The sequence below is a fragment of the Gekko japonicus genome, unplaced genomic scaffold (genome assembly GCF_001447785.1).
Source record: "Gekko japonicus isolate JY-2015 unplaced genomic scaffold, Gekko_japonicus_V1.1 scaffold4177, whole genome shotgun sequence".
Classification (NCBI taxonomy): Eukaryota; Metazoa; Chordata; class Lepidosauria; order Squamata; family Gekkonidae; genus Gekko; species Gekko japonicus.
In genome coordinates, this window is record NW_015169304.1 from 72988 (window position 1) to 91441 (window position 18454).

General features: G+C 42.6%; 1 protein-coding gene across 1 annotated transcript; it reads left to right on the top strand.

Moving 5' to 3' along the window:
- The first annotated feature begins 2572 nt into the window (after positions 1-2572).
- On the top strand, positions 2573-11694 carry LOC107114988 (vomeronasal type-2 receptor 26-like). Its single transcript, XM_015416596.1, has 6 exons — positions 2573-2832; positions 4691-4982; positions 5227-5407; positions 5810-6090; positions 8742-8868; positions 10793-11694. The coding sequence occupies exons 1-6, from the start codon at positions 2573-2575 to the stop codon at positions 11692-11694; spliced, it is 2043 nt and encodes a 680-aa protein (XP_015272082.1).
- Positions 11695-18454: the final 6760 nt, after the last annotated feature.

Genomic DNA, 18454 nt, shown 5'->3' on the forward strand with positions numbered 1-18454 from the left:
TGACTCTGTAATTGCGGCAACATTAAAACTGATTCTATGGATCATATTTTGCTTGGTTGTCCCAAATTTTCAGCTGTAAGAGATGAACTGATCTCCCCTTTATTCAATCAGAACTTCCTCTCTCCAGAAGCAAAATCATCCTGGTTACTTATGCTCTCACACACTTTTTGTACATGTGCGGTAGAGGCAATTAACTTACTTCAGACTGTGATTGGGGTAGGTCCTTAAAATGCACAGTTCATTCACTCAGCAAACTATTGATTCCAGTGCAGCATGAAGAATGAAACTGAAAAGCACAGGGTTGGGGGGGGGGTTGCCCCCGGGAAGTATTTATTTATATGCCTCTATACGTGGATTGGAGCTGCAGTGGCTCAAGTGGTTAAGACGCTGAACTGCAGGCTGTGGAAGGTCAGTAGTTCAGCAGTTCAAGACCTGGGTGCCGCATGATGGAGTGAGCTCCCATCTCTAGTTCCAGCTCCTGCCAACCTAGCAGTTCGAAAGCAAGAAATTGCAAGTAGATAAATAGGTACCACTTCGGTGGGAAGGTAACAGCGTTCCGTGCACCTTGGTGTTTATTCATGCCGGCCACATGACCACGGAAACATCTTCGGACAGCACTGGCTCTTCGGCTTTGAAACGGAGATGAGCACCGCAACCCTAGAGTCGGATTCGACTGGCTTTCGAGCAAGGGAACCTTTACCTTTTTTTATACGTGAATTGGCAAAAGCATTCAGGATCAGTGGTCCCAGGCAGGAGATCATTAAACAAAGACATGTTTTTGATGGCACATGTGCAGACTCAGAAAGCAATCTGAATAACTGACATAAAACAACAACAACAACCACACACAATACCATTTTTTGTGAACTGGACATTGACCTCTTTTTTAATTGCATTTATTTGTAGGTTTTTATGTTACAAAAGCAAAAAAAAAATACAGTACATAACTAATTTTTTGGAGTTTATGTTAAACATTCTTTCCAAACCATTTGTGAACTCTATACCATCTTTTTTGAAAAGTTTTCCCATCTTTTCCTGAAAGTATCGTATTCAATTTATCCATTTCTGCAAGTTCAAATATTTTAGTAACTAGCTCTTCTCTAGTGGGTATTTTCTCTGCCTTCCAACATTTAGCAACAAGAATTCTGGCTGCAGTAAGGATATATGACAAAATGCATGTATCATCACACCCAAACCCTTCTGGTATTATATTTAGCAAATAAATTTCTGGTGACAGATGTAACTCTATATCCATAATCTCTAATATTAGCTGTTTAATATCTTTCCAAATTTTATAAATCTTCTCGCACGGCCACCACATATGGAAGAATGTACCTATGTTATTTTTGCACCTCCAACAGTTTCTTGAAACCTACTTATAATATTTGGCCATTCTATCCGGTGACCAGTGCCACCTATAAAACATTTTAAATATATTTTCTTTATACGACGTTGATCTTAGTAATTTAACTGCTTTCCAGATTTTTGACCAGTCATCTATGTTCAGGCTATATCCTGCATCCATACAACCATTGAAGATTTAACTATTTCATATTTCATTACATCATGTAGTAAAAAATTACGCAACTTTTGAATCAGCTTATCGGAGGCTGATAGCCATATATTGTCTAAATCTTTTTTTGAACTATAAAAGCTCATTGTTTTGTCTTTAGTAAATCTTGATTGCAGTTGTGAAATACCCCACCATGTAAGGTTTATATTCATTGCTCGTAGTGCCTCAATCGATTTTAACATTGTTCTCATTCAATAACATTTCATAGGTTGCCCTTTTATTTTCAGACATCAAAGTCGGTTTTACAAAGACCTCGAGAAGTGAGACCCAGATGGGTATTTTAGGATAAAACCTTTCTTTTATTTTCCTCCAGATCTTTATTAATGCCCCTGGACATTGACCTCTTTGATTGCCACACGCTGGTGGGGTAACGTCTGTTTACCTCAACCCAACCCTTGCCACTTAGGGCTGGCACTCTGAAGCAGCATCACCCAAAGGACCAGGCCTCTGCAATTAGACATAATTGTCACCACTCCACAAACCATAAACTAGAATTGTCTCTAAGCGTGTGAACTGACGTCAGAATAAACTTTTCCCTGAAGGTGGTTATTAGGTAGATGGCGCCCAAAGCAGAGGCAGCAATCCTACACAGATCTAATTTGAAGAAAGAACCACTTCATGGAATGGGACTTACTCCTGGGAAAGTGTTCTTCAGATTGTAACCTGAGAGGCAAACTCCTCGGACCCTGGGAGGCAGCTCCTACTTGTCATACAATGTGCCTTAGCAACATCAACAACCAAAGTCTCAGCAGGTGTTAAAGGACAAACCGGGAAGCCTTTACTACAAAAGTGGAACATGCAGAATAACTGTCCACGCTTTCCTTTGCTGCACGGTGCTCCCATCCTCTGGCACACTTTGTTCCCATTTAGAGGTGCAGATTCCCCACCTCCCCAGGGTTTTCATGTGCAAACCTTCAGTGTGTGTTGGTCTTCTGCACTATGCAGGTGATCTTCATGTGTTTCTGAGGGCAGAAACGTAATTCCATGCTCTTGATGGACATGGAATTTGGTAACTGGAAGGAAAGATTTTCCCTTAAAATGTTGCTGGTGTTGCTCTTGCTGCTTGTACTGCTGACTTGTAATGCAGGCAAGAAGCATTCCATGAATTGCACCACAGAAGTTGATCCTCTTCCTATATCTCATGAGTTTTCTCAGCCTGGTGACTTTGTCATTGGGGGGATTGTGTCTCAGGTCTACTTAGTGCACGAGACTCCTTCTTTTGAGAAGCAACCCTCGCAGATGCTGATTAATGAACCTTTGTAAGGAATTTGTGCTACATTTTTTATATTTGTGTGATCTACTTTTTAAATTTTATGTGTATGGTTTGGCTATTAGTTTACTGCTCTGGCATTGTAGGATAATGTACATTTAATAGAAGTCCTCTCATTTAAAGTCTTCCTAGTTATATGCTACAATCTGTTCTTTCTATTTTGTTACCTTCCCCCATCATTTTAAACTTATTTGAAACAGTTATGTCTCTTGAAGCACAACCGTCAACAGTTATACCCTCCTAAATTTATTAACACCATTGGATTAAGAAGGCTGTAACACTGTTTCAGATTCCATTTTTAGCAAGTTTGTATCATACCATTGTTCCATTTGATTTACTCTGGCAGAGAATACAGTGGTGAGCCTCTTCTCTTAAAGACGTGGGTGATACACGGAAGGTCATGACATAATTATTTGTGTGGCCTCCAGGATCTCAAAACTTGTAAAAAAAAACGCTGGATGATAATTCATTGAGTGACTGTATTAAAAGTACTCCAGCCACACACAATGATACCATATGATCTTCCTGGGTGCATAGAATTTAAGCTTCTCACATTAGCTGTTTAAAATTCCATGATTAACTAAGATTCCATGAAGAGTTCCATTGTTCCATTTGATTTAGTCTGGCAGAAATACAATGGTGAGACTCTTCTGTTAAAGAGGTGGGACCTTATGGCATAAATATTTGTTTGGCTTCTATAATCTCAAAACTTTTAAAACAGGGCTTGGTGATAATTCTTTCTGTGAGTGTACTAAGAGTACTCCAGCCACACACAGCTAGGAAATGGTACTATGTGATCTTTGTGGGTGCTTAAACTCACAAAATTTTGGCTTGGAATCTATGGACCAACAAACAAAACATACAAAAAATATTAAAATTATTAGCATGCAATGTAACAGAGCAATTAGGGCAAGAGTACCGAATTCCATCTCTTATTTGTGGAGAGATTATGGAGGAAAATTGTTTGGAAAACTGACGTATAGGCTTATATATTCCTTGTATGTTACAGGAATGTATTACAGGAATGTAGATAAGCATAAATCTCCAGAATACTCATTTATCCGATGTTTACTTTCATCATTTCATTTCATAGGGCCACCAAAATCATTATTGGATGGACCCTATCCTTTTATCTTTTTCCATGAATTAGGAAAGAGCAGTGTTACAACCCATGCTTTTTGTCCACTGCCTTCCTAGGAGGCAACAATACACAGGGATATGTTTTGGGTTTTTTAAAAAAATAATAATAATAATACTGACACCTCACTTGTGGAATCCTTCTGCCTTTGAGGCTCAATTGATGCTCGCATTGCTTTCTGATAGGTGCCAGGAAAAAAACATTAAGTTCACCAAGGGGTTCACCATTAAGGGGTTTGTTTTGTTTTTAAACCACACCTTTAGTTTGGAAGCAGAACATGAGACAGACTGGGGGATATTCATGCTTCTCTAATGGAAAGAGAAGGAGTCCATTAGTTGCCACCAAACAGTTTATTAATCAAATGGTGAACAAAAGCATTAGGGAAAACATATTATATAATTCTTCCTTATATTAGGTAGTCCCAAAGTGCCTTTAACTTCACAGCGTCTGAAATAAGGTCATAAAGATTTTTTGGGGGAAATGTTTATGATTAGAAGTTTCAATATACTTCAGCTTTGAAAAGCTACACAGCTGTGAACCAGGTCTGACCAATGAGCCAAAAAAAATGAGCATTCAATTTAGAGAAATCATAATGGCAATTTAAAGATTATTTGAAGTTAAAGGCACCATTAAAAGATGAATCTGTGATAACGGAAGGTACAACTCAACTTTTGATGATTGCTTGAGCAACTGCTGACTCTAATTACAGATCAGAGCCAAAGAACTACCAGCACATCCTGGCTTTGGCATTTGCAATAAAAGAGATTAATGAGAACCCCCATTTCTTACCAAACATTACTTGGGGGTTCCACATCCTCAACAGTTACTATAATGCAAGGATGACCAATAAAGCCATCCTGAGTTTGCTTTCCACACAACAGTGCTTTGTCCCCAACTACAAGTGTGCTGTTTTGAAAAATCCAACAGCAGTTATTGGAGGGTTTGATTCTGAAACATCAGTCAATATGGCCACCATTATAGCCAACTACAAGATTCCACAGGTAGGCCAGACAGAATGAATAGCACATTATAGGCACACTACTGAACATTCTATAGTAATTCATCTGAAAAAATATATATACCTATATGTTATCTTTCAGGTCACTTATGGGTCATTTTCCCCAACCCAGAATGATGATTCCACAGGTAGGCCAGACAGAATGAATAGCACATTATAGGCACACTACTGAACATTCTATAGTAATTCATCTGAAAAAATATATATACCTATATGTTATCTTTCAGGTCACTTATGGGTCATTTTCCCCAACCCAGAATGATGGAACTCCTTTCTCTTCCTTGTACCAGATGGTCCCAAAGGAAGCTTATCAGTACATGGGAGTTATCCGTTTACTGCAGCATTTCAATTGGGAATGGATTGGGCTCTTAGCTGTGGATGATGACCGGGGAGACAGGTTTTTGCAGAGTGTGGCACCTCTATTGTCCGAAAATGGCATCTGCTTTGCTTTCTCTCTGAGATTACCAAAACTCACTTATCTGAATGATTTGACAGATTCAATTTTAAGACAAGCAGAAATGTCTTTGGTCCTTTTTGAGGACAAAGCCAGGGTATGCTTTGTTTATGCAGAACATCCAGCCCAATTCGTTTTGAGACTGTTGCTCTTTCTAGCACCCTTGGTTCCATTTCCACCGTTGCATAAAGTATGGATTGTTACATCTCAGTGGGATTTTGAATCAATGTCCTTTCAAAGGATATGGGATATAGAAAGCTTCCATGGGACCATCTCCTTTGCAGTTCACTCCAAGCAGCCACCAAGATTCCAACATTAACATTTTTTTCAAGCCATTAACCCTTCCTGGGCAAAAGGAGATGGTTTTATCCAGAACTTCTGGGAGCAGGCATACAGCTGTTCGTTGAAAGTTTCTGACATTCTGGGTGATAGCGAGAATGCTTGCACAGGTGAAGAGAAGCTGGAGACTCTTCCCGGGATTTTGTTTGAGATGAACATGACTGGCCACAGCTACAATGTCTACAATGCTGTCTATGCTGTGGCACATGCTTTGCAGATTATATACCAATCCAGATCCAATGACAGACAACTGTTAAAGGGAGAGAAAATGGTGTTTCGGAATGTCCAGCCATGGCAGGTACTATATTACAATGTGGTCATTGTGCTTTCTGAAGTGTATAGTTTACTATGTTTCTCTTAATTTCTATGCACAAGGAAGAAAAATGTCAGCATTTTAAGCAAACAAAAGTAATTGCTACATGAATAGCAAAAACTGAATAGTGTGAAGTGGAGATACTGCAAAGCTCACAACAATTCTCATTTCTTTTTCTCTGTCAACTAGCTGCATCAGTTTCTCAGGAACATCACGTTCAACAACAGTGCTGGTGACACCATGCATTTTAATGAAAATGGGGAACTGAGAGCTGGTTTTGATGTTACCAACTGGGTCACTTTCCCCAATGGCTCCTTCATTAGAATCCAAGTGGGAAGACTTAATCCTTGGGCTCCTTCCGGCAAAGAATTAACCATTCATGACAATCAAATCATATGGCATAGAACCTTTAACCAGGTGGGACACTGAAGTAGAAGCTTTTGGGTGAAGAACTCAAATGAGATTCTTTTTCTCCCCCATAGATGTGCCAGCACTTGAAGTATGGGATGATTCCATAGTCCATCTTTAGCCCTATGGGTTGATTCCTGCTTTCATTGTCCCTCAAGGTCACACAATTCTTCTCCTTCCTATAACTCACACCTCAAATGGGTTTTGTCCATGCAGGTCCCATGATCCCCAACATTGACTGCTGTGTAGTCAAAGAGGACTCTTCCTCCTTTTTCACCAATGAAACAGTTTGTTGAATCCCATTCTAGGGCTTAAGGACCTCTTCCTTGGGTTGTGTTCTATTGGATTACTGAAATCCCTCATTCTTCCAGTGTACTGGAACAAGAAATGTCCCTGAGGTGGACTTGTCTAATATTAACACAAGAAATGAAGCTGTCTAGTTGGCCATTTTCTCAGTATGTTTGCTTACCATGAAAGATCTAACATGACATCTTGAGATACCCTGGAGAAGGAACCAATATGTAATATGGATTTGCTGTTTACATCTGTCTTGAACATGATGAAATTGTTCCCTATTCTAACGTCACACTTTAATTCTAGCATGTCTGAACACATCCTTGGGCTATTCTCTGTATTGTTAGGTTTCACATGAATATTTTTCATTATAGCTGCAGTTACTTCTTAACCTTAAGACTTGCTTACAGGGCAAGGTATGCTTCATGTGTTTATGGTGTCAGCTATTATATCTTTATTGATTATCTATAGCTGGACTTTGTACAGTGATGCATTAATCATTTTGCATATTTTTCATACTGAATCTACAGAAAACTTGTCTCTTATTGTTCTCATCACAGTTCAAAATGAAGATGTATGCAATATGAGCACTTTTTATCTAAATATTAGTATGTTTGGGACTTGAGGGTAATATATCATGTCAGGTATTGCAGGCTGTGGATGCTTTCACCCATTGTTGAGCAATGCACTCTCAAAGCCTAAAAGCACTATCTGCAACCAGATTGAGAGTACATTATCCAATGTGTGTGAAAGCAAACTATGGTTGCAGTCTCACGGAATATTAGCCACGCTACAGAGATGGGAGATAGGCAGATTTTCCGGGCGCAATCACACCATCACATCTGGGAAGTGTAGAGCTCCGGTGCCAAACCCGAGGCATCCCGCTTAAGATGCGGGGTAAAAAACTAGTACCTCCGAGGTACTGGTTTCCGGAAACCGCGGGGCAAGGGCTGGCGCCTCATCTTGTTTCCGGTGGAATCCCGTGGCATCCGGTGCCCGCCCATGTCTTGTCGAGAATAGGTGTTTTTTTCCAAGTCTCCACAGGATAGGCACAAGTGCCCAATGGTGCATGCACACAAAGAGGCCCCCTCCCACTGCAGCCAGTCTTGCCACCTCTCGAGGGTCACTATGGCCACTGTCGCGCAGGTGGTTAGAGTGGCTGTGAGAGGGGGCCCACCTCCCCCTCCATTGGCTATGCCTAAGAGCTCTGTTGGGGTCCGGAAGCATCTGTCCGGAAGCATCTGTCACCCTCTCTGGTAAGCCCACCACCCGCCTTCGGATGTGCAGATACGATTGCTCAGTCATGCGTATGTACAAACGTCAGTTTTTTTAAATAAACTATCCCGTTTGCCATGGAAGCAGCACCTAGTGATTGCTGGTATGATCATGCTGCACCACTTCTTGGCTGCGCTGCAGGATAGTTGTATGATTGGCACCTCCCACCCAAACATGGGACCTTGACAGGTCCGCGACAGGACGTCTGATCGTGCAACCGTGTGTTATTTTGCTCCGGGGCAAACAGCCACACTTTCCCCCTGCATTTTCCTGCCCGTGTGACCAGGGCCTATGTTTTGTACATCAGTAATGTGTCTCATTTGAATCTCAGTTTTCTGCTAATGATTTGCCAAAGTTTTTTTTAACCATTCATTGATTTAGGTATTAATAGCATTTATCTCCAAAGAAGATGTGAAGCTGCTCAGAACATTATTCTCCATTTTGTCCTCATAATAATAACCCTGTGAGGTAATTTAGGCTAAGAGAGGTCTCCTGATCTTTGGTTACGCAGTGATCTTCTATGGAAGAACAGGATTTTGATGCTGAATTTGTAGATCTTAGTTCAACAGTGTAGCCATGGCACAATACTGTCTCAAGGATGTGCTGACTGGCTATCACCAGTGTACCAGGGACTAACATCTCTTTCTGACTTTGGACAGGTGGTGCCTCTTTCTGCTTGCAATGAAAAGTGCCATCCTGGGTATAGCAGACAAAAGAAGGAGGGAGAGAAATTTTGCTGTTATGACTGTGTTCCTTGTCCAGAAGGGATGATCTCAGAAAAGAAAGGTAGGAGACACAATATCAACTATATTCTCTAAATACAATATACTCAAGAAGAACAATGTAATGGCTGTCCATACTTTATGTGACCTGGAGTGTCTGTGAACAATTATTCAATAGTTTAAACAATTTAAAGTGATTAAATTTTTTACAGTTTTTCTTTTGTTTTAATGTCTGCCACCTTGGGGGACATATTTGGATGGAAAGGCATCATAGAAATATTTTAAATAAATGAATAAATAGTAGTTTTCAGGATCATTCACAAAAGCAAGTGTTCAAAGTGTTGCACAATCTTGACACTAATAATCATTAACACAATCTGTAAAAAGGGCCAATGTCAGAGAGGGTCAGATTTCCTCCGCTCCCCCTAATTAATAGGTTTCTCCTCCTCTTGTAAGTTGCTCTGAAGATTATCCTTTAAAATTGGTAAATGGAGGAGGAGGAGGGGGAGGGGGAAGAGATTGGATTTATACCCCACCCTTCACTACCAAAAGGAGACTCAGATTGATTTACAATCTACTGTCCCTTCCCCTCCCCACAACAAACACCCTGTGAGCAGTGTTCCTTCTAAGCTGAGTTAGTGTGAGCTAGCTCACAGTTTTTTAGCCTCTGGATCACACATTTTGGTCTTAGCTCAAGAAGGACAGCTCCAGAGCAAACTAATTTATGCCATAGCCAAATTGCTTGCTCAGAACTTTAATGCCAGTAGCTCATAAAGTAGAATTTGTGCTCACAAGACTCCACAGCTTAGAGGAAGCATTGACTGTGAGGTAGGTAGGGCTGAGAGAGCTCTCTCTCGAGAACTATCCTTCAGAGAATAGCTCTGAAATAACTTATGACTGACCCAGGGTCACAGCAGCAGCTGCATATGGAGGGGAGGGGATTCAATCCCAGTTCTCCCAAATTAGAGTTCGCACTCCTAACCACTATACCAAACTGGAGAAGAACCACAGGAGTACAAAAGGAACACATTTAACTTCTTCAGCTTTTTGATACAATACCCATTTTTTTCTCAGTATACATCTTCCTCAGGGAAGAACTGGTTTTAAAAACAAGCAATATTATTCAGACTGTTCTTTTCATATTTAATCATTAAAAATAAATCCAATGTTGACTTCAATAAGGGAAGGGAAGCTATGATTCCAGCATGAACTCCAGCCTAATCAGATGCCAATATCATCTGTACTTAACATGATAGAGCCAAAGGTCATTAGAATCAGTCACAAGAAGATAAAATATAAATAACTCTGGCCCCGGTCACACGGGCAGGAAACTGCGGGGGGGAAGCGTGGCTGTTTGCCCTGGGGCAAACTAACATGCAGTAAAGCGATCATACCTCCTGTGGAGGTTCTGTGGAGGTACCGTGGAGCTTCTGTGGTTACGGAGAGGCGCTGATCACAACACATGCCTGCACGCAACGAAGAAGCACGCGGCGCGGCGAACTAGTTTTCTTTTTTTGTGTTCACTACGAATGCGCATGCTCCATTGGGTGCATGTGTGCAACCACGGGGACTTGGGGGGAAAAAAAACCTTTTTCACAAGGGGACATGGGCGGGCACCGGATGCCACCGAAAACGCAATCAGACGCCCGCCCTTGCCCCGCAGTTTCCGGAAACTAGTACCTCCGAGGTACTAGTTTTTTGCTGCGCGGTTTCGGGAGGAAGCCTCGGTTGTTCCACAGAAGCGCTACGCTCCCCAGATGTGCTGGTGAGATCGCGCCTGGAAACTCCGCCTGTCTTCCGTATCTCTTGCGTGGCTAATGTTGCGTGTGACCGCAGCCTACGTTAACATAATCTGATCTAAAAGTCAATAAATCATTTCCATGTTATATCTGAGAGCTAAGAGAGAGATACTGAAACTTAAGAAAGTTCCCATAATAAATGTCTTGAAATAGTTCAGTAATTTTTTCATTTTTCATTTGTTTTTGCAGACATGGATAGCTGTGTAAAATGTCCACAAGATCACTATGCCAATCATCACCACAATGGCTGTGTCCCCAAAGATATAAGCTTCCTTTCTTACAAAGAACCATTAGGTATCGTCTTAATTACCCTAGCTGTTTCCCTTTCTCTGGTCACAGTACTGGTGTTTTGGACATTTGTGAAGCACCGAAACAGTCCCATAGTCAAAGCCAACAACCGAAGCCTGACATATATACTTCTCATCTCTCTTGTTCATTGCTTCCTCTCATCTTTGCTGTTTATTGGGCAGCCTGGCAAGGTCACCTGCCTTCTCCGACAAATCACTTTTGGCATCATATTCTCCGTAGCCATTTCTAGTGTGTTGGCCAAAACCATGACTGTACTTTTGGCCTTCAAGGCTACCAAACCTGGGTCTATAGTGCGCTTATTTGTGGGGAAAAGACTGGCATATTCAGTTGTGCTTTTATGCTCCCTTGTTCAAGTGGGTATTTGTGTTTTTTGGCTAACTACTTCCCCACCATTCCCAGATATGGACATGCTGTCAATGAATGAGAACATCATACTGGAATGTAATGAGGGTTCAGCAGCTATTTTTTACTTGGTCTTGAGCTACATGGGCTTTCTGGCCCTAGTGAGCTTCATTGTGGCTTTTCTAGCCAGGAAGTTACCTGACAATTTCAACGAAGCCAAATTTATCACTTTCAGCATGGTGCTCTTCTTTAGTGTTTGGCTCTCCTTTATTCCAGCTTACTTGAGCACCAAGGGGAAATCTATGGTGACTGTGGAGATCTTCTCCATCTTAGTCTCTAGTACCGGTTTACTGACTTGCATTTTTTCCCCCAGATGTTACATAATTGTGCTAAGGCCTGAGCTAAACAATAGGGAACTCTTAATGAAGAGGGGGAAATGAAGGTAATAAAAATCTGCATTTTTCTTTCATATGTTCCCCAATGAAATGACATTTACCATTTCCAAACTTCTTGTAAAAAAAGTGTAGGTCTCAAACTGGTGCGGACCTAGTTTACATGTGTCATGGAGTGCTGTGTCACACACAGAGTCACAGAATTTAATTGCTGATTGTCTGTTAAATTTGCTGTACAACATCTCCACAACCATTTACTATATTGTTTTGATCATTTACTCAAGTGATCACTTATCATATTCATTCTATATACCACTATGCAGATCTGCAAATGAATGATGCATCTCCCTTTCCTCAGAATGATGATTTTGCTGAATTGTAACTTCTGATAGAGGAAGAAAGGATTCCAGACAGAGCCAATCCCATATAATTATCATTCGACAAAGTAGCTGAGCACAAGCCTGCTTTTAGTCATGATCCTTTCATTTTAGAAGGAAAATATTTTGGGTACACAGCAGTGGAAATCTAATGGTATTTTCTTGAGATTAATCCACACTGTGGTTGTGGTCACATGTGCCAGAAAAACAGGGGGGTCAAGTGAGGCTATTTCTACTGGAGGAATTTGACCCACTGTTGCACGATCACACAGTCCTTTGAAGCTGTGGGTGCAGCCCGCCACTGCATGATCACACCCAATTGCGGGTGAGTCATGGGTTTTTTTTTGCCATTTGTTTCCAAAGTGCTTAAACAAGGAATTGATGACTCGCACCTCCGCACTGAGGGCTCCCTATGGAGTGTGCAATGATGCACATACTGAAAAGGGGGGAAAACAATTGCCTGGAGTCAGGATGGCCTGATCAGACCATTCCAATGCCATGAGAGTGTGCTGGAGCAATCAGACAGGGGAAACTCCATCCTTGGACCATAGCAAATCGCTTGCTACTGGACTTTCCCCAGTGTCTGTTTACTCTGCTTCTGCGGTGAAGCAACATGGTTTGCTGATAGCTGTGGGACACTTCCCAGATGTTCGTGTTTGATCGTGCATTTTAAATCCACCTGGCATTCACACCTATGTTGGGGCTAATTGTATGTATGAAAAAAACTTGAATAAACTTGGGCCCCGGTCACACGGGCCGGATATTGTGGGGGGGAGGCGTGGCTGTTTGCCCCACAGCGAAATAATGCGCGACTGCACGATCAGGCATCCCCTCGTGGTCCCATCAAGGTCCCGTGGTTAGGGGGAAGGTGCCGATCACACGACGCGCCAAAGAAGTGGTGCGGCGCAGCACGGCAAACGGGATTGTGTTTTGAGTTTTTTTAACCTGAAGTATGCGTATGCCCCATTGGGTGCTTGTGCGCATCCCTGGAGACTTCGGGGGGGGGGACATTTTCGCAGTGGGGCATGGGCGGGCGCCGGATGGCACTGGAAACGCAATCAGACGTCCGCCCTTGCCCCACGGTTTCCGGAAACTAGTACCTCTGAGGTACTAGTTTTTTGCCGCGCATCTTCGGCGAGAAACCTTGGTTGAGCCACGGGAGCTTTACACTTCCCAGATGTGGCGGTGAGATTGCACCCGGAAAATCCGCCTATCTTCCGTCTCTCTAGCATGGCTAATGCTCCGTGTGACCGGGGCCTTGATTAGGTTTCTGAGTAGAACTGCTTAGAATCAATCTGTATGGGTAAGATTTCAGATCAAATGATCCAACAGTATCTTACTTTAGAGTAATTGATTGAGACCCTGTCATCTATCTCCTCTCAAGCATGGAGGCAACATTACAGCATATTTTTCTTTGAAGTGGTATGGTATGAATTCAAGAAAGCCCAAACTAGCTGATATTGAATAGGGACCGCCGCCGCCACTACCACCACCGCATATATGCGGAGCAGGACTGTCGGGATAGGCTAATGAGAAATCAGAACATCATGGCTCACGCTGTCCCCCTTTTCTGATTTCGATCTTGGACATCTTCCTGGCATGTAATGGAGAGTGTGTAAGTCTAGTCCTCCATGTATCTTGTGATTTGTGAATTGTTTTTAACTTCTGTGGTTTTAATGTATCTGTTTTATAGCCCTTTGTGCCCTGTAAGCTGCCCTGAACCTGCGTGCGGGGAGAGCAGGATAGAAATTGAATGAAATAAATAAAATAAAATAAATATTGTAAATACCTACTGGTGAGAAGAAGGCTGCTGTTTTAGAATCAAGACAGCAGATTAATTATTCAACCCTATGTTGAATGAACATATACCATTCTAGACCCATTGAAATCAATTTGCTTAGAGGGGTGTAACTTGGCCCAGGATTGCATTGCAAATCATATGCATGCAACTGTATTTAAAATTGTCTTAGTTTCCTTTTTTTTTGTAGACTTTTCTTCTGACCATATGATGTAGATGTTTAGACTATAAAGAATCCAGAACCTCATTAAAATATTACCTGTGTGTAGAGTTGCCAGGACTGGGCTGGCAACAAGCAGGAAATGGAGGGGACAGGTGGCAGCCATTGGCAATGGCATTGTAGTAGAGATGGGACTATATAGATTTTTCTCTTTTTTGAGTATTCATATTTCTCTGTTTTTTATAGATTTATTATATATTTAACATTTTATTGGAATGTAATGAAGGCCTGCTATATAGAAGGCCTCTCTTCTTTCTGGGTCAAGGGGATTTTTCTAGTTGATGTTAACAGACAAGACAATAACATTCTTTTGGTACAAAAGAAGATAGAAGGTTCATGGTTCTAATTGTTTAAGGTTATAACTTCATAGTGTCTGGGTCAAAAGGATCTTTTACTTGGTATCAGAGAAAAGCACTTTTGTTTGGGTGAGAACAAGCTTTAGCCGATATGGCTTAGGTCATGTCAAGTAAATATGTGACACTATTGCCTACACACACCTTTCTTACATTTGACCAATAAGGAGATTTTTATGTAAATGCTGTTTAAGTTTTTGTAACCAATTATGCCTTTTGAATATTATTCCCATGATGATGATATGATGATGTCATTTTAGGTATTTAACTTCATGTATTTCCTGATTGGGCTCAGAAAGCAGTCAGCTTTGATGGGCCCTTTGGCCTAACTGTTTTCTGTATTTCATTGCAATAAAATACAAGAACTTTCTCCTCATTTTGACTTCAATCCTCTATTTTTGACTGGATATTAATTTGTATAACAAAACTTGGCACCCCAGATGGGACCCACCACTGGTGATCCGGATTCTTGCTGCTGGAAGCGGGGGCCCCAGATGCTTTAAGGAAGGTGCACCTGGCTGTTTTTCAGCTATCCTTGGGCCTCAGGCCTGCTCGTGGATGTAGCTGTTTTGGGCATCAGTTGGCAGATCCCTGAAGTCCAGTGATTTCTCCGTCAAACCTTTCTGGCTTGCAAGGACAGGACAGGCTCTTATATCTTACTTTCTCTTTCTTCCCTCCCACCTTTTCTGTTTAGATTAGTAACATTTGCTTAGGTTAGGATTTAGTAGAGAGTGCTGACAGAACATTTATTTCATCTGTATATGTACAGTTTGCTCATTCCCTTGTGATTATGTTTTTTTTCTTAATAAATTCTTAAGTTTGACCCAATACCTGGATTTACACCCTGCCCTCACTCGGAGTCTCAGAGTCACTTACAAACTCCTTTCCCTTCCCCTCCCCACAACAGACACCCTGTGAGGTAGGTGGGGCTGAGACAAGTCTTTCCAGAACTATCCTTGAGAGAACAGCTCTGACAGAACTATGGCTTGCCCATGGTCATCCAGCAGCTGCAAGTGGAGAAGTGGAGAAGTGGAGAATCAGATTAGCGTCGACACACTTAACCACTACACCAAACTGGCCTGCTTGTTTCTAAGAATCTGCACACCACAATGAGGTGCTGGATCAAATCCTGGACCCTGGTACACAACTGGCAGAATGGTCCCAATAACAATTGCCTGAAGCACACATGTGTATAGGCTTCTGACACATTCAATGGGGATGCTCCTATAGACAGGGTATATATATTTACTTACTTACTCACCCTCCCCTGCTATAGAAGGTTTCAGGGAGAGTAACAACATGTTATAAAAACCACTATAAATAATTATTTTTAATCAAAACTTATTACAATACATAGATGATGCATACCATACAATTCCATCAGTGTGTGTGTGTGTGTGTGTGTGTAATATATAATCATTTGCATTGGGGGGAGGCCAGAAAAGGAAACAGAAGGGAGGCGCAGGAGGAGGCTTTTCCACCAATGGCATAGTTTGGTGGATCCAATTCTAAGGCTGCAATCCTAAGTACCTCTTCGTTGAGCTAAGCATTTCATTGGAACAATGGAATCCCTCATTCTTCCAGCATACTAGTTGGAAAAAATGCCCCTGAGGTGGACTTGATCCACACAGATGTTGCTATGGACATCTGTAATATTATCACAAGAAACGTAACTGTCTAGTGGGCCATTTTCTCAGTATGTTTGCTTACCATGACATGCCTAACATGACTTCTTGATAGATCAAGATTGGTAGCTGTGTTTGTCTGTAGCAGTAGAAAAGAAGGGAGGCCCATAAGGAGGTTGTCATTGCCATTGATCAAGGACCTTGACCATAGGCCTAGTGGAACAGCTCTGCTTTACAGGCCCCATAGAACTGTGAAAGATTTCACAGGACCGGGATCTCAGCTGGCAGAGCTTTTCACCAGGCCAGGGCCAAAGCCAAAAAGGCTCTGGCTCTGGCTCTGGTCAAGTCTAACTGATTACTTCTTGGTCCAGAAACCACCAATAGATCTTTGTTCAAATAATGTAGTGCTCTCGGTGTGTGTGTGGTTATACCAGAAGAGGTGGTCCCAAAGGTATGTTGGTTCCAAACCATACCGGGCTTTAAAGGTTAAAACTAACACCTTGAAATGGATCCAGTATTCAATTTGGAGCCAGTGCAGCTGACGGAGCACTGGTTCGATGTGTGCTCTAAGTGGAGTACAAATTGGAACTCATGCCACCGCATTCTGGACTAAATGAAGCTTCTTGATCAGGCTCAAAGTAGCCCTGCATACAGCGAGTTACAGTGCTCTAGCCTGGAGGAAACCATTGCATGGATCAATGTGGCTAAGTCCGGGTGAGACAGGAAAGGGGCTAGTTGCTTGACCTGATGCAGATGTAAAAATGCCAGTCTGGCAACATTTGTGACCTGGGCCTCCATAGATAAGGAGGCATCCACTATCACACCCAGACTCTTCACAGCTGGTGCTAGAGTTAGAGGTGTTCTGTCAAGAGTCAGGAGTTGACACTTTAGGCCTGGATCTCTCTGGTCCAGCCACAGGAGCTTTGTCTTCATACAATTTAATATCAACCAGCTCTGTTTCAACCATCCAATCACGGCCTCCAAAGCCTCTGCCACATTTTCAGGGGCAGAATCTGGTTGGCCATCCATCAGCAGATATAGCTGTGTATCATAAGCATATCCCACACCAACTGGGCAAGGGGACACATATAGATGTTAAATAACTTTGGAGAGAATAGCCCCCTGGGGGACTCCACATACCAAAAGATATCATGGTGAGACTCATTCCCCAGCGCCACCCTCTGTTACCAACCTTGGAGAAAGGAGGCAAATCACTTGAAGGTTGTCCCACATATCCCCCACATCGGCGAGGTGGTGGATCAACAGGTCATGATCGACTGGGTCAAATGCTACTGTCAGAGCAAGTAGCAACAGCAGCGCTGACCCACCTCAGTTCAGGTGTCTGCAAAGATCATGTGTGAGTATGACCAATGCCATTGTCATCTGTTCCCTGTATCTGAAGACGTGTGATTGCACACGAAAGCTTATACCTTGTGTGGAGAAACGCCATTTTATGTATATGTTTAAGTTGGTGTGGGCCAGATAGGAGGGGACCATCAAACCTGAGGTAGGCCTTGGCCTAGTCTCCTCCTCATTCCCACCCTCCTGTCCCCAAGCAGTAATCTGAAGGCAGCTCCCTAGAGAGGACAGGAAGTCCATCAAGGTTGTGAGGAGATCTGCCCCAGATTCCTGCAAGAGGGAGAGCCACTTCCTGGGCGGGAAGGGCTGTTTGATATAGTGGAGCTTTTGGGCGGGAAGTCAGTCTATGAGAATTGAGGTCGGTCTGTCTGAAGTCTGGAGCTAGTCAGGCTGTCGGCTGGAGTCTGCAGGAGGCAGAGGCCATGTTGGTAGTGGTGCTAATCTAACTTCCTCCAGTGAAAGCAAGTCATGTGCCGTCCCTGCAGACCATCTAGACAGGGTATGTGTAGTGAAGGGAGAGATGGAGCTATTTATTATTCACCTTTATTTTGGTTCTTCAGTTCACTGTTAATATGCCTGTATATAGTTGAGTGGTTTCAAAATAAATCCTTTTTCTGTTGATATTGAGAAGTCCCTCTGTACCGCATAGTTTTCCCACCCGCTTGGACACGCTAGGAGTGGGTTGGGGACTCCCTGAGGAGGAGAACAAGGGCAAAATGGCCAGTTGCCAGCTCTCCAGGGGAGCCCCAAAGATGGCCAGGAAGCCCCGAGGTGGGTTCCTAGCGACATCAGAGTGAGGTTAGGAGGCTGTCCCGCCTAACCAGAGCCCAAGACAGGGACAGTGGTGGCAGCAATACCCGGAGGCAGTGGTGAAAAACTGCCCCTTCAGGTGCCAGGTCAGGCAAAGGAGGGGTCGGCAGAGCGGGGTCGGTCCACTGACGCGGGCCCATTCTGCCAAGCCTCGAATAAAATTTTGTTGGTCTTAAAGGAGTCACTGAAGTCAAACTTTGTTCTACATGTAGGTAGAGAGAGGGTGGGGGGTTAGTTGCCAGGAAGGACTAGTTAGACTCAAAATG